Source organism: Myotis nattereri (assembly GCF_964212035.1).
Source record: "Myotis nattereri genome assembly, chromosome: 13".
NCBI classification, from domain to species: domain Eukaryota; kingdom Metazoa; phylum Chordata; class Mammalia; order Chiroptera; family Vespertilionidae; genus Myotis; species Myotis nattereri.
The window spans coordinates 58,736,316-58,762,643 of NC_138088.1; the positions used below are offsets into that span (position 1 = coordinate 58,736,316).

General features: G+C 59.2%; 1 protein-coding gene across 1 annotated transcript; it reads left to right on the forward strand.

Annotated features, from left to right (window-relative positions):
- Nucleotides 1–1,555: 1,555 nt before the first annotated feature.
- Nucleotides 1,556–11,631, forward strand: CLRN3 (clarin 3). The gene is made up of 3 exons (XM_081104451.1): nt 1,556–2,206; nt 7,672–7,851; nt 10,705–11,631. The coding sequence occupies exons 1-3, from the start codon at nt 1,978–1,980 to the stop codon at nt 10,983–10,985; spliced, it is 690 nt and encodes a 229-aa protein (XP_080960577.1). The 5' UTR covers nt 1,556–1,977; the 3' UTR covers nt 10,986–11,631.
- Nucleotides 11,632–26,328: the final 14,697 nt, after the last annotated feature.

The following is a 26,328-nucleotide window of genomic DNA, read 5'->3' on the forward strand; positions in this document are numbered from 1 at the left end:
GCCTGTGGACTAAAGGGTCCCGGGTTCGATTCCAGTCAAGGGCATGTGCCTTGGTTGCGGACACATCCCCAGGAGGGGGTGTGCAGGAGACAGCTGGCCTATGTTTCTCTCTCATCGATGTTTCTAACTCTCATTCCCTCTCCCTTCCTCTCTGTAAAAAATCAATAAAATATAAAAAAAAAAGAAAGCATAAATCCACACAAAGACTTGGCCTCAGATGTTCATAACAACTCCATTCATGGTAGTCAATAACTTGAATCTACTCAAATATCCATCGGCTGCTGAGTGGATAAACAAATCTGGTGTATCCAGATGAATCTGAAAATAAGCCAGACACAGAAGATATGCCATTGCTATGAAGTTTGAGAAAAAGCAAAACTATAGTGACAGAGAAGCAGATCATAGAATTGTAACATCATGCAATATGACCTATAAAACTGGCCACAATTTAAAATCATAATAGCCAGAACTTTCCAGCACTATAAAGCAGAGAACATTCTTTAACATTGCTTGTGGGATTATGTCTTGGGAGCCAATTTACATTTGGTATCAAAAATACAAAATTGGACCATCAGTACATGAATGGAGAAAAAAAAAAAACTGGTAGATTTACACCATGGAATACTATGCAACTATAAAAAAGGAGGATCTCTTACCCTGTGAGACAGCATGGAGGGACCTGCAGAGTATCATGCTGAGTGAAATAAGCCAGTCAGAGAAAGACAAGTGTCACAGGATCTCACTCATATATGGAATCTAATGAACAAAATAAACGGACAAACAAAACAGATCCGGAGACATTGAAGCATGGAACAGACTGACATATTTCAGAGGGAAGGGGGTTGGGGGAGGAAGAGATTAACCAAAGAACTGATATGCATATATATCACCTATGGATAGTGCAGTGAAGGCCTGGGGGTGTGTGGGAGCAGGGTAGAGGGGGGTCAATGGGGGAAAAGGGGACATCTGTAATACTTTCAACAACAAAGATAAATTTTAAAAAATGTTAAATCCAAAACTGTCTGCCTGAATCAGCCATTCTTTTCTAGGAATTCATCTCAAGGCTAGAATTAACAATCTCTATCTAAGCAAGTTTATGTGAGCAAAAAAATTTAATAATAGCAAAAATGTCCAAAACAGAACATTGTTAAGTGAATGATAGTGAATCCAAAAAATTGAATAGTATTGAGTGATATAAAATGTTGCAAACATTTATAAAAGTGGCTTAACAATTGATTGCCCCCCCCCAAAAAAAACCCACACAATAAAATTCAAGGAGTAAATATTTAATCAAAATCGACGAGAAGTAGAAATAACTAATAAAAATAGAAACAATGCTATCACATACTTATTTTTAAAACTTACTCCCAGGCAAGGAAGAAATAAAAAAAAAATTGTCATCTCAAGATGTTAAAAGACAATTTACAAAAGACCACTCCGTGGTGCCTTCGGCAGAGGCTTACCCTCCGTGGAGTTCCCTTTTGGAACAACTAGTATTGCTCCAAAGTTAGCAACCAGCCAAGCAATTGGTGAGTGAGTTCAGACTCTATGTGGTTGGCTGCTAGAGTCAGCAAGCTTTGGGGGGCACCGATCCCCCACTCCCTCATTCTTTAGGAATCCCAGTCCTGTCCTGTCCTGGAAGCTGAGCTTCCTCCCATGGCACCTGACCAGAGTTACAGATTAATTGTGTGATGAGGAACCCCTGGGAAGATCATGCCCCCCCCCCTTCCTGCTGGCTGGCTGTAACCCTAGCAACCTCCTACTCCAGACCAAAGTTCAGCTCCTGCAGAGCTTTATGACCACGTTCATAGTCCAATGCTCATTGGTATAACCCTTCCTATGAAGAGTGAGCGCTTATATTTTACAACTAAGTATTCGACTCCATTTCTCAGTTCCGGACTCCAAATGATAAGGCCCACGAACATTCCGCAGAGATACAGCTGCCTTTTCCCCTAGGACCCTCGCTTCCCCGGGACGATGCCTACCGCCACGAAAACATTGACGTTCTTGTCGAGCTTCCTCACAAGCTTCGGGGCGTTCGTGGTCATCTGCGCTGTTCTGGGGACCCCTCAATGGGTCAGCAGCACCATCGCCGTCAGTGAGAACTTCTCCAACGGCAGCATTGTCATCACCTACGGACTCTTTCGCGGGCAGAGCGCTCAAAAGCTGACTTATGGACTTGGGGACGCAGACAAGGATTTTGAAGGTAAATGAGGAACGAATTTGAATGGGGGGAGCACGGTTGAATAACCTGGGTAGGACTCGTGTCATCTAATATTTTAATATCTGTCCATAGTTAATGTGTTTTTTTCTATTCATTCGACAAACATTTATTGAACATCTGGCCCACAGGTAACTTAATGGAATACAAAGACACATACGGCCGAGGTTTTGCTCTTCAGAAGGCCAGGGTTGGGAAGGGAAGACGGACAGCCGACAAGCCACTGAGCTCTGACAATTCTTCCCCCTTAACATTTCTTGACTCTTTCCACTTCCGGCCATCCTCAGAGCTGCGGGGTTCACCACCAGCTCTTCCCTGGTTTCCTCCAACATATCTCCCTGCCGCCAGTCCTGCTGGCTTCCAATCCGTTCTTCACGGTGTGCTTTCCAACAGGCTAATCTAATCACTCCCTTTCCTAACCCCTGAATGATTCACTATTGTCCTCGGGATAAAGTCTACATTGTCACGGTGGCTGGGTCTGGACTCGCCTCTCTCCTTTAACTTCGATATTTTTCATATCTGTTCATCCCCACGGCCACTGTATCATTATTTCTGCTTCCTCTGTTCTGGCTGTGCCTATCCGCACCACGGTCTGAATCATGGCAACGGAGGCGGTGGATAGGCGAGCTCCTGAGTTTATTGACAAAGTAAATAATTAAGGAAAGCTGTGTCGCGGCAAGACGGCCCCCATCAGCCAGCAGGGGCATAATTTTTAACCGCGTTGGCTGAGGGTTGTCAGCTGGAGCCACAGCCTCTATCCAGAGCTTCATGAGCGGCTGTCCAAGCAAAAGAGGAAGTGGAAAACAAAACGGGGCGCATTCCTTATCCCTGTACCTCAAGTTCATTTCTTGAACCACTTCGAGCTTGCATTTTTACCTCCAAAATACCCACTGTTGTTGGCCATGATATTACATTTCCATTAATTCTATTAACTCTGTATTTTATGAGAACGCCTCATCTGCTCTCTGCTCTCTTAGGCCCGCCCTACGCCCTCTCGATGGGTGGGAAGTAAACACTCACTGAGAATGACAAGCCAGCTCCTGCTTTGACTCTGGGCGTGCGAATGCCCGCCGTTCTGTTTTCTAAATGTGAGAGCAACACGTGTAACGTGCTTAGCGCCTTGCGTGGGTTTCGCTTTGCACAGCGGCCCAGGCCGGTCCCCTGCAGGGGCCCTCGGGTGCTGTGGCCTAACTTCCTCTGATGCATGACTGGGCGTCCTTTTCTACCATCTAGTCCAGTGGTTCTCAACCTTCTGGCCCTTTAAATACAGTTCCTCATGTTGTGACCCAACCATAAAATTATTTTCGTTGCTACTTCATAACTGTCATGTTGCTATGTTATGAACCATAATGTAAATATCTGATATGCAGGATGGTCCTAGGCGACCCCTGTGAAAGGGTCGTTCGACCGCCAAAGGGGTCGCGACCCACAGGTTGAGAACCGCTGATAGTCCCTTCTACACGCATCCCGGCGGGAGTTCGGGCCTGGGCACTCGCGCCCGCTCCCAGCTCCAGTTTGTGAGTTTATTAATGAAATGCTTGCCTTAAACCGGAGCATCATGGTGACAGGTCCAAGTTATCAGTGTGTCTTTGGGTGTTCGCGGGGCCTCCCTCGCCTCCCCCGCGGTTTCCGCAGGTCACGCCCCTCCTCCCGCCCCTGCCTGGCTGCTCAGGGAAAAGGAGGAATCGCAGTGCAGCTGCTAGAAACCCAGCCTTTCAAAGACTCCGTCACAGGTTCGGGGATGGGAACAGCATTTCCAAAACCAGAGAGTGTGTAGGTTCCGAGTCTCCAGACTCGCTGAGAAAGTTTAAAATAGGAAATAGCACCCTGTGGCGTTTAACACTCCCACGGCGTCTGTGTGGAGCCGGTGGCTCCCATCTGCAACAAATGGCTTCCTGAGAGCCCGGCCCACTCACACGCTGGGCGGCTGGGAGGAGGGACAGGACAGGGCCAGAGCCTGGCTCTGCAGCCCTGTGTGCGAAGGAGGCTCTGCGGTGTCCAGTGGCAGGACAGCGGGGTCAAGGTCAGCCCTGAAGGCGGCAGGACCACGTGGGCACCCCTGCAACGTGGGAGCTCTAAGGAGCTGGGACGATGGAACTCGCCTTGCCTGGCTCTCTCCTGTGATGCTTTATTCCGCTGTATTCCCCGGAGAGCCACATTCCAACCTCCTGAAGTCACCGTGGGCCCCTGGGTGCTGGAGGAGATAAGCCACGCCCCCAGGTGCTGGAGGAGATAAGCCACGCCCCCAGGTGCTGGAGGAGGAAAACCACGCCCCCAGGTGCTGGAGGAGGTAAACCACGCCCCCAAGTGCTGGAGGCGATAAGCCACGCCCCCAGGTGCTGGAGGAGGAAAACCACGCCCCGCCAGCGAAGGGGCAGTCTTCCCAGCTGTTGATTTTAGCCCCGTGTGACTCGTGCTCAGTTCTCCGGAGACGGTGGGAGAGGGGCTGTTCGTGGCCGGTATGTCGCGGTGTCCCGCTCTGCACCCGTGGGTGTGCCCTGGACGGCAGAACTCCCACGTCACAGCGACACATGCCGCTCTCCTGTTGGTGTGAGACCGCACGGGGCTTATTTCCATCGCCGGCCGCCCAGGAAAACCTGCCTGCGGGACGGATTGCCTTTCCATCGGAGACGTGCACCGTGTCTGCGTGGCTGGGAGGTCACACTGAGCTGCTCCAAGGAGGGTGAATATTGCAGAGCTCAGTTCCACGCCCCTAGGATGCAGCCCACTGTGCCATGTGCGCTGTGGATTTTGACATGAAAGAGCCAAATGAAGTGACCATGGCTGATGTCAAAGCAACGAAGGAACTCGGTCAGCAATAGGTCAGCTGGGGAAGGTGGGGGCGAGGCCTGTGTAAGCAAATGGCCGGAGCAGCTCTCACTGACCCGGAGCTCCACCTGTCACCCGGAGGCATCGGGCTGTCCAGCCCCCAAATGGACAGGGACGGGCCCTCTGTGCCCATGCGAGCACCTGCCCTGCCGCCTCCGGAGGCCTGGATACTTAACTTCAGCTCCAAGCACCCCCCAAGCAGCTGTGACGCGAGTGAGGAGCGTGGGCACCGAGAAGGACTGCGCACACTCCTGGCCTTGGTGGGCTCACCGTCTATTCTTTCTAGAGAAAGACTCGCGTGAGTTAAATCCAACCTGCCAGGAACTGCAGGCACAGGTGTGTGGGTGACAGACGCAAGGGAGTCTCACCCCAACCTGGCAACCTGGCTCCCCTGCCCTCCGCCTCTTCTCCACCCACCCCCCGTTTGTCCTCAGGGAGCTCAAATTTGTGCTGTCAGCTCACGCCAAAAATAATCCGGGGAGACGATCTGCTGCAAAACCAACTAATGGCAGGGAGAACACGTGAGGCTTTCTCCACAATTTACAGAAAGCCCGTCTCACCCATCTGCCCCCTGCCCGACCACACAGGGAAGTGGAGCGTAAGGGGGCAGAAAAGACACCCCCCTGCCCTTCTCCCCAAGAGAACCCTGGTACCTTTCCCAGACACTGGGGACACCAGCTGCGACAGCCCACGCTCTGGGAGCTGTGGACTTGCTGCGTCCACCCCTCCAGGGTGCACGGTGGCCCACGGGTTGAGAAGCCGCCAGGTCCTGCTCCCGGTGACCAGGTGCAGGAGGAGGGGCAGAGGCGGTCCCCACCACCCACAAAGCCATGCCCCTCCTCGATTTCCCAGGACTTACAGCGCCAAGGGTAGAAGGGCCAGATGGCAAGTGGGTCCTGAGGGTTAAGTCCCTGCATGCACAGGGAGCCCGGATGTCCAGGCGACACATTTCTGCCCACGGCCCACCCCCCAGCTGCAGCATGCTGGCCTCTCTCCCGGGGCTGCCCATATCCGGGCAATTAGTTCCAATCAGGAGGCGGTTCTCCTGATTTCAAAGCTTGGCCCCTAAAAGGAAGAGAGGGAACGCGATGTATGTGCTGATTCTGCAGGCAGAGAGCAGCTGTCAGGCTCTGCGGGGCATCATTTCATCTCGCGGACTTTCTCTGGGTCCCCAGCACGCATTGTCTGCGTTCCGAGTCAGGCCTGGAGGGGAGCGGGAGCTGCCACACCGGTGAGGCAGGGAATTCAGGGGTTCTCAACCTTCTGGCCCTATAAATACAGTTCCTCATGCTGTGACCCAACCATACAATTATTTTCGTTGCTACTTCATCACTGTCATGTTGCTACTGTGATGAATCGTCATGTAAATATCTGATCTGCAGGATGGTCTTAGGCGACCCCTGTGAAAGGGTTGTTCGCCCGCCAAAGGGGTTGCGACCCACAGGTTGAGAACCGCTGGGCTAAAGTGTAATTGTAAAATGTGGCCGTTAAATGAAGACGAGTTGTCACGTTAACACACGGGAGAGTGAGTCATCGGGCGCCAAGACGACTCCCTTTGGAAAAGTCAGTGTTTGGGTCTCACCGACAGTCAGACGCAGAGCTCGCCTGATGGTCGCTTTCTAATTTACTCGGAAAACGTGGCCGCTGGCCGCTCGCGAAGGACCGCCCACCTGCAGCTTTCATAGGGCAGAGAGCAGAGCGACGCTCCAGGCGCCTGGGATCAGGGCATTGCCATCCGGAAGCCCCTGCTTTCCAGTTCAGTGTCCAGAGGCCTCCTCCTGGCTGGGGAGCCTTCATGCGGCCCCGCACACTCTGGCGCCGAGGGAAGCTGGGCGAGCGTGGACCGGAAGCGCCCGAGGCCCCTCGGCACCAGCCTGCCCCTCTGAACACAGGCGTCGGCGGCCACCGGTTTCCCACGGTCTGGCGTCCCTGCCACTAAGTTTCCAAACAGGTGTGTGCCCACGGAGAGCAGTAGGGGTCCCCCCACGGCTGCAGGTCCTGGGTGAGCGGGGACGCCAGAGGCTCAGCCTGAAGTCCCACCCAGTCCCAGCCAGGCGCCCCCCCCAGAGGGCAGGCGGCCCCCCAGAGGGCAGACAGCCCCCCAGAGGGCAGGCAGCTCCCCCCAAAGGGCAGACGGCCCCCCCAGAGGGCAGACAGCCCCTGGCATCCCACCCATCCCCATCTGGGCACCAGGTGGTGACAAGCAGGCTACGTTTGTAGTTTAACCAATGATACCTAACAAGGAGGCTGTGCAGAGAGTTTACTGGCTGTGGCTCGGGTTTCGGGGTGACCCGCCCTGTACGCACCTCCATGTGGAAGCCGTTGTGATGACGCCGAGTGGCGAGGGCCGGAGGCTGGAGCTACCAGGGAAGGTTGGCGCCCTGCAGCAGCCTACTAAGGGGGCTTTAAAGTTGGGGTGGATCCCTAACCTGAAGCATTGTGGCTCCACCCTGCACCCTGAGGTTCAAAGATTGGCCTGGAGGGGAATCGTGGGGATCCCCGGGTCCCATTCGTCCTGTCGGGCAGGTCCCCGAGACGCGCCCGACTGGCTCTAATCCCGTTCCTGCCCGCAGAGCTCGCAGGAATGCCTTCTCGCCTCGTACTTACCAACGTTATCTTAGTTTTAGCGGAACTGGGTGATTCAGCCCCGAAGACGCTGCATTCGGTGGTGATCCTGTCCCTGGTCATCAGCTTGTCCACGTCGCTGCTGAGCGCCGGCTTCACCTTCTACAACAGCGTCAGCAACCCCTACCAGACGTTCCTGGGGCCCCTGGGGGTGTACATCTGGAGCGGGCTCAGCGGTGAGTACGCCCGGGCACGTGATCTGCTCCCAGGCGCCCCCTCCCCAGCCTCTGCTCCTCCCAGTCAGCCATGCCAATGAGGGGGCTGCTGGGGAGGAGGGGCGAGGGGCAGGGGGCGGGGGTTTATTTTGGCATATTTACAGCATTTATCCAGCATCCCTGGAAACAAGAGTCTGTATTAAATGCTTTGGTGAGAGGCAAGGAGAGGGGTGAGGAGGGCGTGTTAGGTGTGAAAACGCATGGCATGCACCAGGCTTTGCTTTTGAGCACCTGATGGGAGGGGTTAAACAAGCCACACAAGTCAGTACACATCCGCCGGGCTCCTGCGATGGGGTTACCCCCAAATTGGGCTCCATGTGCTGAACAGAAGTGCACACATGCGCACATGCATGCACACTGCCCCCACATGGGAACACACAAGCATACGTGCACACATGCGTACTTAGTACTTCTCATCTCTGTATCACAACAGTCAGCTGGGCTGAAACCATGGCTCGTGCATGACTGTGCCAACGCCCTTTCCGTGGGCGGCCGGGAGGGAGCGGGCGTTGCTGGGTGGTTTGATTTGCTTGCTGGGCAGGGTGTGGTGGGGCTGCTGGCTGCATGGGGAGGGATCCCAGCTTGAGTCACAGGAGGTTTGCCTCTCCCTGTGGCTTCCAGGGCTCTGAGGCCACCGCCTCTGTCCGGAGGTGTGGCCCAGCGGGTGCCTCTGTGCCCCAGCAGGCAGCCAGCTCTCTCCTGCTCCCTCCCTCTCCCACTCGGCAGCTGGGTCTTGAGAGAGGATGGGGAGCCGGTCCTGCTAACATGTAAGCCCCAGGGGTGCTTCTGATGCGGCCAGACCCTCTCCAGCACAGGCAGGTCCTCGGGGGCAGGTGCCAGGAGACCTTGGGAGAGGTGCCCTGGCCCTTTCCTTCCGTTCTGCGAGTTTTCCTGCTGCCCACGCTCACAGTGGGCTCACATAACCTCACCTAAGGGCCAGGGTCCCAGGCTATTTCTGTGGTAACCCTTGACCTCGGTTCACCAACCAAAGGCAGCACTCACGGGCAGGGTGAGAACAGATTATTCTAGTTCTTGCTCATGTCACTGCGGAGTCCAGGGAAGCAGGGGCCTCAGGCTCAGCTGGGCCAGGGCACAGCCCACAACACCGAACGCTGCTTCCCTCCCATGTGGCGCCTCCAGATGTGCCAGCCCAGCATCCCCTCTCGCACTAAGCAGCCCCTGGTCCTCTTGGAGGCACCAATGTTGCCAGTCATTCTTGGCTCATCACCCATGGAAACAACCCCAGAGAAAGCCTCCTTTTCCCCAGATCTGACTCTCACCGGGATAGCCCCCTCCCTCCCCTGGAGCCACCTCCTCGGTCTGCAGGGCTGAGTGCACGGAGCTGCCCATCCCCTGGCTAGGGACCCCTGTGCACCCAGGAGCTGGGCTGGGTGGGCTCTGAGTGGCCTGTCAGGTGGTGGAGGCAGGGAGAGGGCCCGATGGCGGTCCACAGCCTCAGGGCTCAGAGCCCAGCCCTGTCTCAGCGAGAGGGCGCCCTGCTCCCCACCGGCTGGCTGTTCCTCCACGGCTGAGGCTAAGCGGACTTTGCCAGCAGGAGAGGCCCGATGCTCGATGCGTTTGTGGAGGAAAACAAGGAGGAAGGGGCCTGCGGACTCCCTCTTCCCCACCTACTCCTCCCAACAAAGAAGTGTTTGACAGAGAATTCCGGCCGCATTCCTCTCCCTGCTCCGGGCCAGCTCTGACACACAGGGGCTGCTGGGTGGGCGCAAAACAATGCTAGACATTGATGTGTTGGGAGGAGGTTGTTCGGAGCGGCCTGAGGCCGGGACCACCTCTGGCTCCACCCGCCTCCTCTGAGCTCCCACAGCTCAGATCCCAGCGCTCGGAGAAGCCGGACTTTCTCCCAAGGGAGCCCCGGGGGACCCCAAGTTCCTCCGCGTGGGCTTCCAGGTTGGGAGCTTAGGGGCATCTCAGGGTACCCACCTCCACCCAGGAGGGGTTTGCACACAGAGATGCTCTCCCATGCTGTGGCCCGAGGGCAGCGGTCACCTGCCTGCAGAGAATGGGGGAAGGGGCTGGGTTTGCACAAACGGGGAGGAAGAGGATGGGGTTTCTCCCACAGTTTGTGAAAGAATAGAGAGGACTCTGCTTCCAGGACAAATACAGCAGAATCACCCCCCACCCCACCCAGCACCTGTGCCTGCCCTCTGACCCCAGCCTGCCCTTTGTACCATGCAGGGCCTGTGCCCTCTGACCCCAGCCTGCCCTTTGCACCACGCAGGGCCTGTGCCCTCTGACCCCAGCCTGCCCTTTGCACCACGTAGGGCCTGTGCCCTCTGACCCCAGCCTGCCCTTTGCACCACGCAGGGCCTGTGCCCTCTGACCCCAGCCTGCCTTTTGCACCATGCAGGCCTGTGCCCTCTGACCCCAGCCTGCCCTTTGCACCACGCGGCCTGGCGTGGCCCCATCCTGGCCAGAACCGGCTGCTCCAACACATTTGTTCCTCCACCAGGGACCCAAGAGCAGGAGGGAGCACGGTGGTGGGTCGCAGGCAGGTCGCAGGGCACGGCGGGACAGGGCAGGAGGACAGGGAGCCAGCGCCCAGAGCCGCCTGTCCCAGGACGCAGAGGCACAGGCAGTGGCAGGCTCTCCCCGAGGGCGACCCCTCCTGCTTCCAAGCCGAGCCGGGGCACCACGTCAGAAACATGGCTTACCCTCGGCCCACGCTGCCCGCACAGACCTGGGAGTTTCGTGCCCAGAATGCAGCTGCGCTGCCGCAGAGCACACTCCCCGAGAGGAAAGCGTGCCGTGCAGGGCGTGTGGCCGGCTCACTCCCGTCCTCCTCTCCTCCAGGCTCCTCCGCCTTCTTGGCCTTGGCGCTGTTCGTGGGGAACGTGCAAGCCAATCGCCTGTCGGAAGTGCTGGTCCAGGCGCTCTACTCACGCTACCCGCCGGCCACCCACCGTGGGACGGCGCACAGCTACGGCAGCTCCTTCTGGCTGCTGCTGCTCGTCCTCCTCCTCAGCGTCCTCACCGCCGTGATCGTCGTTTTCTTCCAGCGGGCGCGGCGCCGGCGCCGGCAGGAGCAGAGGAAGCCGGTGGAGCAGGCCCCGCGGGACGGCATCCTCTTCTGAGCGCCTCCTCGGATGGTCGCTGGGTCTGGCTGCGGGCCGGCCCCCCAGCAGCGGCCGTGAGCCGGCCTGGACAGCCGCATGGCCGCGGGCCGCCCTGGCTGACACTGTGCGTGGCCTGTGTCTCTCAGACACCACATTCTTCACACGCGATGGCCCCTCTCCACGAGGGCGGGGAGGTGGAAGGGGAAGCTCTCCTGTCCGCGTGGTGGTCAGAGCGGCGGGATGATCGCGAGGCTGTGGGCTGTCCGGCCCGTCTCGCTGTCTGCGGTAATAAAGGCGTGTTACCCCTTTCCTCTGAGGAGCTCAGAGCGCATCAGCACCTGCGATCGCGTTCTGGGCGGGAGCGGCCAGGTGCTTTCATTCCACTCACGAAGGAGGACCTCCACGGACAGAGGGACACGGACTCGCCTTTCCAGACCACACGCTGGGAGGAGATCTGGGGGCGAATGACCTGGCCCCTGGGTCCTGCCATGACAGACCCAATGGGAGGTATAAGATACCCGTGTTGGGGTTCCAAGGTGGGTGTTTGTAGGGAAGAGATTAGAAAGTGAAAAGATAGAGGAAAGAGAGAATCTTTACCCTACAGCCTAAAGGAGGCTCAATATAAATATCCTATGTAATAAAAGGCTAATATGCAAATCGGCCTAACAGAACGACTGGTCACGATGACATGCACTTACCAGCAGGGTGCAGACACTCAATGCAGGAGCTACCCTCTGGTGGTCAGTGTGCTCCCCAACTCAGCCAGAAGCCCTGAGTCGGGCTCACAGCTGGCTCTGTGGGGAGCAGGCCTAAGCCAGCAGGCGGACGTCCCCTGTGGGGTCCCGGACTGTGAGAGGGTGCAGGCCAGGCTGAGGCCTGCCCCCCCGCCCCAACCAGTGCACGAATGTCGTGCACCAGGGCCTCTAGTCTATACTAATAAAAGGGTAAGATGCTAATTAGACCGGACATTTTCCGGGACATCCTTCTGGGACGTCCTTCCAGACAAAGCCATGGTGGCGGGGGCCAAGGCAGAGGCGGTTAGGGATGATCAGGCCAGCAGGGGAGAGAGTTAGGGGTGTCAGGCAGGCAGAGTGGTTAGGGGCAATCAGGCAGGTAAGCAGGTGAGTGGTTAGGAGCCAGTTGTCCTGGATTGTGAGAGGGATGTCTGACTGCCAGTTTAGACCTGATCCCACAGGGGATCGGACATCCTGCAGGATCAGGCCTAAACTGGTAGTCAGACATTCCCCGAGGGGTCCCGGATTGGAGAGGGTGCAGGCTGGGCTGAGAGACCCCCCGCCTGCATGAATTTCATGCACTGGGCCTCCAATATATACATATATATATATTTTTTTTTATTAATTGCAGAGAGGAAGGAAGAGGGAGAGAGAGATAGGAACATCAATGATGAGAATCATTGATTGGCTGCCTCCTGCACACCCCCTATTGGGGATTGAGCCCACAACCCAGGCATGTGCCCTTGACCAGGAATCAAACCTGGGACCCTGCAGTCCCCAGGCCAACCCTCTATCCACTGAGCCACACCAACCAGGGCGGCTCAATATATTTTTTAGTTTGAGAGGATGGTGGTAAATTCAGCCAAAATAGACCCTCATCAGCCAACTCTGTTTAGTTACCGTGGTGTCCATGCAGACGGGAGTGTCTCGCTGTCCCCAGCCTCCTGACAGCCAGAGGCGGAGGACGGGTTAAAGCAGCGCCTTGCGCCTGGCGGGCGCCCCCGGGTCAGCAGCCTCCCCCGCCCTCAGGGCCCTGAGCATGGACCCTGACCAGGTGTGTCCCAGCTCCCGGCCTCCATCTCTGTGAGTGTGAAGGTGAGAGGGCCCGCCCTCGGCTGCTGCAGGTCACGTTAAGGCTTTAGCTTTGGGGATGAGCAACACGCCAACCATGTACGCCCGGAGGTCCCACACCTGCCGGCACCCAGGGCGGCCAGGGCAGAGCAGGGCCCCGGCGCAGGCGCCTTCTTACCGACACTGGACTCAGTTCCACAAACTTGTGTTTGCGTCCGGCTGATGGCACGGGCGGGGTTGGGCCCAGGGACCAAAGGACCGGAGGTCCCTGCGCCTTGAGCCCTGTCCCGCCGGTGAGGGTGGCCTTCCTGGCATGTCCCTCCTGCCTCGGGCCCTTTCCCTGCATCTGTGGGTCTCAGGGGAATCTCGTTCACGCAGAACAAAGGAGCGGCTGCTCGGGCCAACGCACCAGTTTGTGTCAAATAAAGCCACAGCCTGAGCTGGAGAGGGTGGGCCTCCCCCCCTCCCCCCACCGGGACCCTCCACACCCCAGAGGAGGCAGGAGGTGCCCAGGCCACGGAACGTCCTGCTCCTGACACAGAACGTGAGGCCAGGTCACCCACGGCGCCCAGGCCACCGGCCTGTGAGCGCTGCGCTCGGGGAGGGAGTGGGGCAGGTCTGTGGGGAGTCTGTGCCACTGTCAGGCCCCGAGCAGGACGGCGCCGAGGCAGAAGCGCACGCAGAGGCTGTTCCCAGGCCTCATGCACTTCCTGCTGCGCGTCCTCACGCCGCCCGGGGCTCGGAAAATACCGACGGCACCGGTGAGGGTTTCAGACGGCGTCCTCATTTTCCAAACCTTGTACTCGAGAACCCGTTCAGACCATGGGGGTTCCAACAACTTGAACTGGTTAGTCAAGAAGAGGAATTTAGGTAGAAATAGTTTGTAATTTATGACTATGGGTTTCAAACAGGTTCTTTCAAAAAATATTTATATTGATGTCAGAGAGGAAGGGAGAGGGAGAGAAACATCCATGATGAGAGGGAATCACGGATCGGCTGCCTCCTGCACGCCCCCCACTGGAGACCGAGCCACAACCCAGGCCTGTGCCCTGACTGGGAATCAAACCCTGACTTCCTGGTTCATAGGCCGATGCTCAACGCCTGAGTCACACTGGCTGGCCAACAACAAATTCTTTTCTAAAATCCTTTTAAGTTGTTGTTAATCTATTTTTAAATTACAGCTGACAGACAGTATTATGTTAGTGTAGGTGTACAGCACAGTGACTCAGCATTTACACACCCTACAAAGCGACCCCACCTGTCCCGTGCACCTACTCCCCTGCTATGGCGTCTATCCCGTGACGCACTTTATAACTGGACCTTCGTCCCTGGAGTCCTCCCCGCCCCTCATCCCTTCCTCCTCCCCCGCCCCTCATCCCTCCCCCCTCCCCGGCCCCTCCTCCTCCCCCGCCCCTCATCCCTCCCCCCTCCCCTGCCCCTCCTCCTCCCCCGCCCCTCATCCCTCCCCCCTCCCCCGCCCCTCCTCCTCCCCCACCCCTCATCCCCTCCCCCACCCCTCCTCCCACAATCTTCAATGTGTTCTCTGTGTCCAAGAGTCTGTTTCTGTTTCGTTTTAACAAACTACCTTAAACACAAAGCCGGGCCCGCCCCCGCCTCCAGTCCTTGCCAAGAGGGGCAGGTTTTAATGTTCAGCCTTGACCCCCCGTAAGTCACACATGGGGAGCATGTCTGCTTTTCTCATGCAGCCCTGAATGCTCTGCGGGTGAGCTTGCACCCGATCTGGGGCAGAAGCACGCCCTGGCTTATAACTGACTCCCTTTAACGGGTGAGTGATGGGTGCGCAGCGTGGCTGGGGGCGTGTCTATCCGGCGGCAAGGGCAGGCGGAGACCAGATTCCACTGGTGTCTCCGGGAGGCACGTGGCCAGGCCGGCGATGGCACAGGGCAGCGTGCGTGCACATAAAGCGCTAAGCAAAGTCTCAGGCGCACACACATCCAAGCCCTGGACTTTGGGCTCCGCGGGGCATCCCCCGGGCACGTGGCATCTGGGGTTCACTGGGTTTGCCGGATTCTTGAAGTGTTTGGCCGTGTGAACATTTGGCCGTGTCCACCAGACCCGGCACGCTGCCGGCTGTCCTTCTGGACTGGAGGCGGCCGTGCGTCTGGAAGGCCCAGCGCATCCCGCAGGGTCCCGTGTGCGACGGCGGGCAGGCCGGGAGGGCGAAAGGCACGTGCTCATGTGGCAAGGGACCCGGTGGCAGCAGACGGGCCGTGATCCAGCACTTATCCAGCACCAGTCTGCTTCAGACTCGGTGGGAGCCGGGAACACAGCTCCGGGTGTGACAGACACAGGGATACGGAGCAGCTGGACAGACAGACGTCCAGCCCACCACAAGGGAGCAGAACGACTGGGTGCTGTGGGGCACCCAAAGGAGACCCTGCGGCCCGCAGGCCGACCACGTAACCACGGAGACAAACCACCAGGGCCACCCGCTTTTCTCATCTGTGAGCTGCAGGGGATGCCCTAGACCAGGGTCAGCAGCTCCGTCCTGTGGGCCCCGTCCCGCGGGCACCGCTTTCATGGGCAGCTCTGCTGGCACACAGCCGTGCCCGTGCCGGCACTCCCTCTAGGCTGCTGGTGCGTGGCCTGGCAGAGCCCAGCGGTGGCAGCGGGTGGCCGGCACCTTGCTCTCTGGCTCTGGAGCCTCCGTGGGAGCAGCGCTGCCCCCTAGCGGGCAGTTTGGAAATTGTGCTTCTGGCGAGTCACTGAAGGAATCATTTTATCTTCCATCCGTTCCCTGTGGTTCTGGCGGCTCTGCTGGATGTTAGGGACGCCATCCCATTCACCTTTCGGAGATTTGGGGCGCAAACAGGTTAGGCCTCTACGGACTTTGCTGGGGGCAATTCCGAGGCGGCGGGGACCAGTCCTTCAGGGAACCTGCGCCGCCCAGGCCTGCGCAGCGGCATCAACGGGCCATTTCAACGGGCCGCCACCAGAGGGCGGTATAAGCTCGTGGATCACTGTCAGACGGGGACCAACCCAGAGGGGAGACCTGGGGGCAGACTGCCTCCTCCAAGCGCGGGTTCCCCTGCGTTTCTGGAAGCTCCTGAGCTCAGAGATGCTCCTTCAAATAGGGCCCCGCTCCCCCCCCCCCCTCCTGCGGGGCCGCCATGGCGTGACCTTTGGGTACATAGTTTCAGGAGGTGCGCCGTGAGGTCTGCCCATTCAGCAGCACGGCCTTCCGCGGCTCGTTGGACATTCGGGGTCCCTCCCCTGCCCACTGGCCAGCCCTCCCCTTGGATGGGCCCTGTCCTGAGCCTGCAGGCCCCTCCCGACCATCCTCCCTCCCGGGGGCAGCTCCCTCCAGGCCGCGTGCCCTGCCTGCCCTTTCCCTGTCGGGTCCCATCTTCTCCGGACTCAGGAAGAGAAGGGAGGAGCAGGGGTCCCCCCTCCCCGCGCCTCTCCTCTGTGGCCTGGCCTGTGGACACAGCTCCCTCCGTGCCTCCTGCTCACTCCTGGGGTCCCCGCAGAGCAAAGCCTTGCCACCTCCCAGTCCCCTGCAAACTCCCAGCTCGAAGGGAGGCGGCGAGGCCCCAAGGGGGGTCCAGCGGGAGGAGCCTTGGAAAGAGAAGCGGCCCTTGGCACCCCAGACACACCCCAACCTCTCCGACCTGACTCCTCTTCCCTCCCCTCCCCCCACCCCCCATCCCCCCCAGCTCCATGACTGGCTCCTCACCTCACCTTTACGCTTCCTCCAGGCCGGTCATCAGGGGAAGGTCTCAGAGCAGCCTCCCGGCCTCCCCTCTGCCTCCTCCTCTGGCTGCTTCCTGTGTGACACCAGCTGCCTTCACTCTGTCCTCGCCTCCTCACGTGCGGGCACTCTCAGCCCCCACACCTGGACGCACACCTGGCCGCACACCTGGCCTCAGCACCCACCGGCCTCAGACCTGCTCCTTCTGGGCCCTGAGGGTCCTACAGCCCGAGTGTCCCCAGCAGGGGGCGCAGGCTGGCCCTCACCCCTCTGCTGCTCCCTCCAGCTCCCCAATTCACCTCTAGTAGCGCACAGGGTGTCCCAGGGCCCCTGGAGGCGGTGCCCACCCCCTCAGTCTTTCACATGAGCCTGATTCATCTCCTGGCTGGGCCTGCCCCCACCCAGCCCCCCAAAGCTCGGGCTTTCTGGGACCCACCGTCTTCACCCCCACAGCCCAGCCCAGCCGGCGAGTCCCCCTCTGCCTGGCTGAGTCCCACGGTGCCTTGTGGACAGAAAGTAACGGGGGGCCACCCCAAATCACTAGTGGGCTTGTAGGCCCCACTCAGAATTAACTCGAACACAGCGTCTGTTCTGGGGCCTGCGGATGGGCTCAGAGTCACTTTAAAAAAATGTGTTTATTGATGTCAGAGAGGAAGGGAGAGGGAGAGAGAGAAACATCCATGATGAGAGAGAATCACGGGTCAGCTGCCTCCTGCACGCCCCCCCCCCCCTGGGGATGGAGCCCACAACCCCAAGCATGTGCCCTGGCTGGGAATCGAACCCTGACCTCCAGGTTCATGGGTCGGCGCTCAGCCACTGAGCCACGCCGGCCGGGCTCTCCATCACTTTGGAATGTCCACATGGTGCCTCTCAGACAATGATTTTTAGAACAACTTTCCCCCTGTCCTCAGACCCGACGGCCTGCCCCGAGACCCCCCTCAGGCCCGCAGAGCCTGCGCGTCCCTGCGCGGTGCCCACCCCTCGCCGTGGCTGTGCCCGGCCTCCCTGCGTGAGTCCATGTCTGTCCACGTCTCTCTCCGCACAGAGCCCCCTGCCCAGGGCTCTGCCTGAGACACGGGCTCCGGCCGTGGACACCGAGGGGTAAAGTGAATTGTTTCCTGGGCTCTGGAGAGGAGAACAGCAACCAGCCCTCAGCGAGCGCTGCGCGTTGCTTTCTCATTTATTTTTATGACGAGTTTTCTCGGGGCCTTGTCTCGCGGGCTCGGCGGCCGGAGTCCTGGCCCCTCTGGAGGCGGAGGGAGTGGAGGCCACGTGATAATTAATCCGAGTCTTTAAAGACAGCGATCATGCCCGTGACTGAGTCTGTGCGGACGGGCTGAATCCCAGACAATCTAAATAGGGAAGCTTGGCCCCGGCCGGGTGGCTGGGTTGCCAGATGGTTAGAGCATCGTCCCGTGCACCCAAAGATTGTGGGTTCAATCCCTGGCCGGGCACTTTTGGGAGGTAACTGATCGGTGTTTCTCTCTCTCAAACCAATAAACGCCCAGGAAAAAGCGATCAGGTGGGGCCTTAATCCTTCCTGCAGGCTGTGTGCCTCTGAGCAAACGACTTCCTGCCTGGGCTGGGGGGTGGGGTGGGGTCCCGTAGCCCTTCCCACCCTCTCCCCTTTGATGGGATTAGGAGGTGTAGGGGGTTGGCGGGGGACAGGGGGCGTGGGAAGGATTCATTTCCCCCAACGGGCTCTGACCTCTGAACTCTGGCCAGTCAACTCTGAAACCCCATGGCCTGAGAGACAAACATTTCTTCTTGAAAAATAATTTCTCGCAGCTGCCTTTTCAGTTCTGGGGTGAAGCTACCAGCGAGCAGGGCCCAGCTCACGCAGCCCCAAGTGGGCAGTGAGTGGGAGGCACCGGCAGCCCCAGGAACCTCCCAGGCCAGGCATCTGCGCTCGCCCCCACCCCCACCCCCTCCACACACACCCCCAGATTGCACTGCAGAGACGGGTCTGAAACCGCCCAGATCAGTTCCCACGGGGCACTGAGGCCACAGATGAGTGACAGGCGATAGGGATCGCTCCCTGTTTACCTGTAAACACCCCCAGGGACCCCTGGCCCTAATCCCTTCCTCCCTGCCCCCTCCGAGCAGAAGATAACAGGATTAAAGGGCCAGGGCAGGGAGGGGGGCTTGTCCTTTCCTGAGGGAGGCCGGGATGCCTGCCCCCCACCCCCCACCCCAGACACACAGGGACTTGATTTCCCTCTGTCCGCTCCTCTGCGCCAGCCCGGGGAGGGTGCGGGGGCCCGGCCAGGACGAAGGAGCGAGCACACAGACTGTGAGATGTCAGAGAACAGCAGAGACATGGCCAGTCCCGGGCGGAGCTGTGGCCCCAGGAGTCGGCGGACTGGCGAGATGGGCAGCAGCCGGGACAAGGATGGAGACAGCGGATGCAGGGGTGAATCCCAGGAGGAGAGGCCCCGTGCGTCTCTGCACCCCACCTGCCTGCTCTCCGCTGGGCCCACAGCCATGGGTCTACGCCGGCCTCGCCACCCCAGGGTCCAGTCCGAACCTGCCTTCAGCTCCATGCCCTCTCTCCTCCCGTCCGAGGCCCAGCCCCGGGTGGGCTGAATCCCCAAACCCAGACGTGTGGCCCTGGCCGCGGGGGGGTGGGGGACACACACAGCTCACACCACACTTTCCAGGAAATCCTCGTTGCAGTGGGCGCCCCATCAGCTCAAGCCCAGGGTCCCCCCAAATCCACCCAGAGTGGCCAGGAGCTGCCTCTGAGGAACTCACTCACCCCAGATGCGCACGCATGGGGCTGGGGAGCCACTGGATTGCTCCCGGGACAGTGCTCCCCCCCCCCCCACCGCCCGCTGAGCCCTGAGCTGGGGAAGGGCCCCTGCCCTCGGGGCCCCACTGGGGGCGTGATTTGGCGTGATTTGCGGAGCCTCCGTTCAGGGCTCGTGGAGGCTTTCCCAGCCTGCGGACCCGAGGCGATTAAAGTTCTCCCAACTTTCCCAAGGGAAATGGTGAGATTTTGTGATTTTTAAAACGTCTGTCACTTCAGTAAGGAAACCGCACTGCTTGCATCATTGAAAGCAAAGATGGGGCTTCCCTCCAAGATGGGGCTTCCGGCGCCCGTGAGGGAGGGAAGCCCAGGGAAGAGGCGGCCGCTCCCTCTGCACAGACATGGCCGGCGCCTCCCGGGACCACAGCGGGGCCCAGTCCCCCAGCGGCGGCCCGGCCGGGAGTCGCCTGGGACAGCCCCTCGGTGAGTGAGGAGACGTGGGCGCCGGCACAAGGCCTTCCAGTCTGCGCATCTCGTCCGTCCTTTCCCGTTTGTATCAGCACCAAGACGAGTGTGGACGCCAATCACACGAACGCAGAACGGGCCCGAGTCCTGCTTTCATCGCAGCTGAGGGCGGAGGAATGCACCCTCACACACCTGCCTCCCGTGTGCGTGTGTGCGTGCGTGCGTGTGTGCGTGTGCGTGTGTGCGTGTGCGCATGTGTGTGCATGTGCGTGTGCGTGTGCATGTGTGCGTGTGTGCGCGCGCATGTGTGTGTGTGTGCGCACGCGCGTGTGAAATGACCACGTGATACCAGAGGGCCCTCATGGTGGACGCCGAGCCGTCCGGTACTTCTCCTGGGCCGTGGCTCTCGGCACAGGGCTTCCTCTGTCCTGTTTGGGGGAGAGGGCAGGTGGCTGGCGGCCTCTCTAGGGGGAGGAAGCACCGCCTGCTCACCTGTGCTGAGGGTCTGCCTCCCCGTCGCCCCCGTCTTCCTTCCCCCCATCCCCCCCACCCCCCTGGCCTAGGATTCTTTGGGACGAAGGTGACACGTGGTGACATGGCGACGGGAGTGTTGATTTCAGAAGATGCATGAGCTCAGGGCCGTTCCCAGCGTGTGTCTCCGGCCCTGGCCCTCCCCGCCCGCCCGGCCAGTTTCCCAGGCGGGAGGTTTCCCAAGGGCCCTGCTGTCACTGGTCACCATCCTGATCAATGAGGGAGAGTTTGCCCGGGGGCATCGCTCCTCCACTCAGTCCTGGAGGCAGAGGGCTCCCCGCATTCTGCAGGGGCCTGCGCTGGCCCTGCCTGTGGGCCCCACGGGGATGGGTGCTCTGGGCTGCGTTCCTGGCTCCTGCCTCCTGCCTTCTGGGTCCGGCCGGGAGGGGACCGGCGCTGGCTCTGTGTGTGGACCCACAGGGGTGGACAGACGGCTTGGGTTGCCGTTCCTGGCTCCGGCCGGAAGCCAGTGAGCTCTGGCGCCTGTCGGCGTCACCGGGTCTGAAGCGGGGAAGGTCAGTGCTCTGCCCTCGGACTCCTGAGCGTCCTGGACGCCGAGGCCAGCGTCACGGCCTCACTTGGGTCGCACAGCCAGGAGCTCGGGCTTGGGGCCGCCTGTCCCCATCTGCCCTCGGCCGCCACGAAGCCAGGAATGGCGCCATCACCAGGTAAAGGAAGGCCCCACTGAGCTCCCCCTGACGCGCCCTCACCGTGCGGACCGGACCCCGAGACCCGGAGGGGAAGGAGCCCGGGTTCCGGTCTCCGGGAGGGAACGATGGAGGAGGCGAGCGGCAGGGCCGATGAGAACATCGCGGCTCTAGAAGTCTCCACGCGCCCCCAGGGCGCATGCCGGGCAGGAGTGAAAGGGGGGGCGGTGGGAGCAGTGTTCCCAAAGGAGCGAGACACCTCACGCCGGTCAGAGTGGCTGCCATCGAACCAACAAACCACAAGTGCTGGGAGGATGCGAACAGGGAGCCTCGGGCACTGCTGGTGGGCGTGCAGACGGGGCAGCCACTGTGGAGACCAGTGCGGAGTTTCCTCAAAAACTAAATACAGAACTGCCATGTGACCCAGTGACCCCACTGCTAGGAATATATCCCAAGAAACCAGAAACACCCATCAGAAAGGATATATGCACCCCTATGTTCATGGCAGCACAATCTACAATAGCTAAAATCTGGACATCACCAGGTGAGTAGATTAAAAAGCTGGGGTACATCTACACCATGGAATACTACGCAGCAGTAAAAAAAGGAGGATCTCTTACCCTGTGGGACAGCATGGAGGGACCTGGAGAGCATGATGCTGAGTGAAAGAAGCCAGTCAGAGAAAGACAAGTGTCCCAAGATCTCACTCATATGTTGAATCTAATGAACAAAATAAACGGATGGATAAAATGGATCCAGAGACACAGAAGCATAGAACAGACTGAGGAATCTCAGAGGGAAGGCGGGGTGGGTGGGGAGAGATGAACTAGAGAACATGTCTGCATAAATGCATGGCCCGTGGACACAGACAATAGGGTGGTGAAGACCTGGGGAGGGTGCGGGGAGAGGGAGTCAGTGGGGGAGAGAGGGGACATCTGTGATGCTTTCAACAATAAAGATACAAAAAGGGGCGGGGGCTTGACACGCACCTCTCGTATCACGCGGCTGAGAAGGCTGTGACGAGACGCCCAAGACGCCGCCGCCGCCGGGCTCCTGGGAGGCCTTCAGGCTGCAGGGTTCTCGCCCCCCTCACTTAGTTAAGAAACGGGGGGACCTCCGAAGGCCGGGCCACCCTGCCCTGGTCACTCTTCCTTAGATCAACGGCTTTGAAAGGGGCAGGACGTGGACGTCAGGGAGGTTACACGTGGGCTGAGGGGGCTCAGGCGTCGATTAGAATCCGGGCTCCTATCAGCACTGGGCTTGGTTCACCCCATCCGGCGGGTTTTCCTCTGGAGACGAGCTGCCAGGGCGCGATGTGCAAGCGCAGGGCCACCAGGGGCCCGCAGCCCCAGCCAGCGCCCCTCGTCACAGGGGTCCCTGCAGGCGGCGGAGAGCGGGTGGCGGTCAGGCCGCCTGAGCGGGGCTGCCCCGACCCCTGTCTCTCAAAGACAGGGGGGGGGGGGTCGGCGGCTCCAGGGGGCACTGCTGCTGGGGGGCGTGGGGGGCGTGGGGGACAGGCGCCCGCGGCTGCCAGGGCTGCGTGGGGAAGAAGCCAGGCTGCGCAGGGTGTCAGAAGGCAATTGGTGCCCGCGGCCGCCTGTACACAGACATGCTCGGCGCCGGCCACGCGGGGAGCCAGCGGGGCTTCATCGGTCGGATCTGCAAGCGGCGTCGTGCCCGCTCCCGGGAAACGGCCTTTACTGGTATTTTGTCGCCCTCTTTTCGGCAACCAACACCCAGCTCCACCAGCTCTTACTAAAGGGCCAGCTGGTTGCTGTTTCTCACGTGAATCAAAAAGACCCCAGACATCCTGGCAGGTAAGCCTAGCTGAGTTCCATGAGCCTTTACTGAGCGCCCACTGTATACCATGTCCCCGGTCCGATGCAGGGGCTGGGAGGACAGAGCTGAGTGGGGGCTCCGTGTCCGCCCTCAGCAGCTCACTGTGGAGTGGGAAGGTGGCGGGGCCACACACGGGATAGGAAGACACACTCAGGAGCGAGTTCAGTGCCCGTCTCCCGTGGCACCGCCCCTCATAGGACCTAAATGCCCATCTGTGAGTGCCTTTCACACCAATCGAACAGCAGGAGCTAGACTCTGCATGAGACACACAGTGAGTGAAAATAGAACAAAAAAGGTTTACATTTATGTGGTGCCCAGCCCTGGCTCAGCAAACGGTAAATATTTAATAAAAGTAATTACTACGGCCCCGGCTGGGTGCTCAGTTGGTTAGAGGGTCTTCCCCATACACCAAGGTTGCAGGTTCAATCCCTGGTGAGGGCACATACTGGTACAAGAAGCAACCAATGAATGCGTAAATAAGGGGAACAACAAATTGATGTTTCTCTCTCTTTCCCCCTTCCCTCCCTCTCCCCTCCCTCCCTCTCTCCCTCCCCCTCCCTCCCCCTCCATCCCTCTCTACCTCCCTCCCTCCCCATCTCTTCCTCCCTCCCTCTCTCCCTCCCTCCCCCATCCCCCATCCCTTCCTCCCCCATCCCTCCTTCCCTCCCTCCCTCCCTCCCTCCCTCCCTCCCTCCCTCCCTCCCTTCCTTCCCTCACTCCCTCCTTCCTTCCTGGTAATGTTCAGTCCCAAGAATCTCCCAGCAGAGGTCATGCTTGCCTTTGGGATGAGCCAAGGCATTTTTTGGTGGAGAGAATAACAGAACCGATTGGCCTGCGCTGTAAATGTCCAGGGTGTTCGGAGAGATGTCACATGCCACCAGCCATTGGAGGTGGGGGAGACGGTCTCAGAGTCTAAACCGTGAGTGAGCTGCGCATCGCACTCCGTAGATGACGGCACCCACACTGACGATGTCCGGAGGCCCAGCAGTGGCCTTTCCTGCGGCCACTGGATCGGTCCCCATGTGGAGGTGTTGGCCGAGCTGGTGGTGGGGACCCCTGGACATTAGCCTTTCCCTGGGGGGTATCCCAGGGGCCCCCTAGCTAAACCGTGCTGTCAGCAGACGGGCTGCGTGAGCGCCTCAGGGTGCTCTGCGTGGCCTACAGGACCTGTGTGCGTCTCACTGACCCAGCGGGGCCAGGGCTCCCGGTGCTGAGCGCTGACCCCGTCCTCCTGAGGCCGGGGGGCTCCATGGCGGAGGAGCGGGCGCTGAGCTGAGCTGCAGCTGCGTGGAGTCGGACCGGCAGAGGGAAGAGAGACCCCGTAGCTCAGGAAGAGCCCGAGCAATTGGCTTGGGAAGTCACGGAGGTCACTTTCCCGGGTGGTCGTCCACTTGGCTTCTAGCACTGAACGCAGCACGAAGAGCGAAGACTCACCGAGCGCTTCTTAAAGCCGCGTCTCCGAGCCGAGCTCCTTCCTGCACCACGTTGGCCGGCAGCTGGGAGTCAAGGTGAGGGAGTCTGCCCAAGGTCGTGCTGCTTTTAGGCGGAAGGACCTACAGGCAGACCCAGGAGCCTAAGGGAAGGGCCAGCTTCTCACCAGGAGTCTCAGCTGCCTCTCATCATACAGATCAGCTCACAGCCCAGCCGTTAGGCTCTCCCGCCGCTAAGCAGGGCTGGGAACCCCTGTGTAATGTTGTTTAAAATACAGCACTCGGTGCACGGGCAGCCGCCATTCCTACCTAGGTCCCTCCAACTCCTTTACACTCACACACACACTCACACTCACACTCTCACACTCACACACTCACACACACACTCACACACACACACTCACACACACTCACACACACACTCACATACACACACACTCACACACACTCACATACACACACACTCTCACACTCACACTCTCACACACACTCTCACACTCACTCACACACACACACTCTCACACACTCACACACACACACACTCACACACTCACACACACTCACACTCACACACACACTCACACACACACACACTCACATACACACACACTCTCACACTCACACACTCACACACACACACACACACTCACTCACACACACAGTTACCAATGGCAACAATTTGAAAACTCTTCTTAATGGGACATATGTGTGTCTGGGACTCTGTGTACACAACTGAAGGGGCGCTTTTAATCTAGGATTTTTTATGCCTTGCACACTTTTATATATATATATTTTTTAAGTTGATTTTAGAATGGAAAAAAGTGAGAGAGAGAGAGAGAGAGAGAGAGAGAGAAACATTGATTGGTTGCCTCCCAGTGCTCTCAGGGCAACAATTGTGACCCATCTCATTCACTGTGGCTGGGTTTCTGGAATGCCACGGGCGTTTCTGGAATGGAAGACCACCGTTCTCACTTGCTAACAAGCCGGTGGTCTGAGCACCCCCTCTGGCCGCGGAGGTCCTGACCTCACCCACCAAGTGACCTTGGGAGGCACCCCGAGTTTCAGCCACTGTATTGACAGTCAACAGTGAGGAGAGCTGCCCAGCTGTGGGGCATGTCAGCGAAGGCAGGTGTCTGATGCTGTTCTGACCGGCATCCAAACCTTGTTTACTGTAAAGCACTCGGTTGCTTCGCCTCTCCTGAGCACATTCGGGAAGGAAGCCGGTTCTGCTCAACGACCAGAATCATGTCGCCAGGAAGCGATGTGCGGGTCAAGCCCTGCTCAGTCCCGGGCGCTCTCGGTGCAGGCTGGGGAGAGACGACGGCGACAGACACCCCAGCCCCAGTGTCATCGAGGGAAATGCCAGCCGGTGCACAGCCGGCTGCAGGCCGCGGAGAAATGAAACCACGCCGCCCGCCGCCTCTCTGTCATACCCGTTCTCCACGCTCAGCGAGTGGGTGGCTGAGGAACACCGTCTTGTTATCTCCCTGGAAATGAGACAGCATATTGGTGTTTACCAGGCTGCCGGCTGTGTCAGAAACCCCACTGCCGTTCCCATGGCAACCAGATGCTCTGGCACCTCTCTGCCACATCAGCGTGGCTTTCCTGAGCCATTTCCCAACGTGCTGGAGGGCTCTCATCCCCGGACACAGCGCCTGAGGCTGCTCTTACGGAATAACCAGCCAGGGAACTCGGGAAATTCAGGGACGCTCCAACTTGGGAATTTTGCAAAAACAAAACAAAACAAAACAAAAAAATGGTCCGTCAGCAGCCCAGGTGGAGGCTAGCTTAGCAGGTTAGGGCACTCTCTACTGAAGAGGCATGAATTCGGCCCAAGAAAACAAGGCACTGTCGCTCATGCATCTTAGATGAAGTCGCCCTTGAGAAAAAGCCAGCACCCAACACAAGGGCCCGGAGCTCCTGCCAGAAATGCAGAACCGGGGGGAGAGGGGTGGAGGGAGCAGGGGCAGCTAGAAGGGGAAAGGGAGCGTTTTCGGGGGAACAGGGGCAGAGAAGTGGCCCTGAGCACTCGGTCAGTGCTGCCTCGGCGGCTGTGGCCTTGAGCCTGATGTGGCCGGGGCTCCACAGAGGCTGTGTTAATTCTGTGGCTTTGCGAAGGCCCCCTGACCTCACTGAGCCTCCACTCCTATCGGAAAAGTGTGTTCACAGTGCTAACGCCCGCG

Excerpts from the sequence above, each read along its gene's own strand:
- CLRN3 (XM_081104451.1), top strand. The coding sequence starts at position 1,978 with ATGCCTACCGCCACGAAAACATTGACGTTCTTGTCGAGCTTCCTCACA. Across the intron at positions 2,207-7,671 it reads CGCAGACAAGGATTTTGAAG|TTTTAGCGGAACTGGGTGAT; the intron begins GTAAATGAGGAA and ends ACGTTATCTTAG. Across the intron at positions 7,852-10,704 it reads CATCTGGAGCGGGCTCAGCG|GCTCCTCCGCCTTCTTGGCC; the intron begins GTGAGTACGCCC and ends CCTCTCCTCCAG.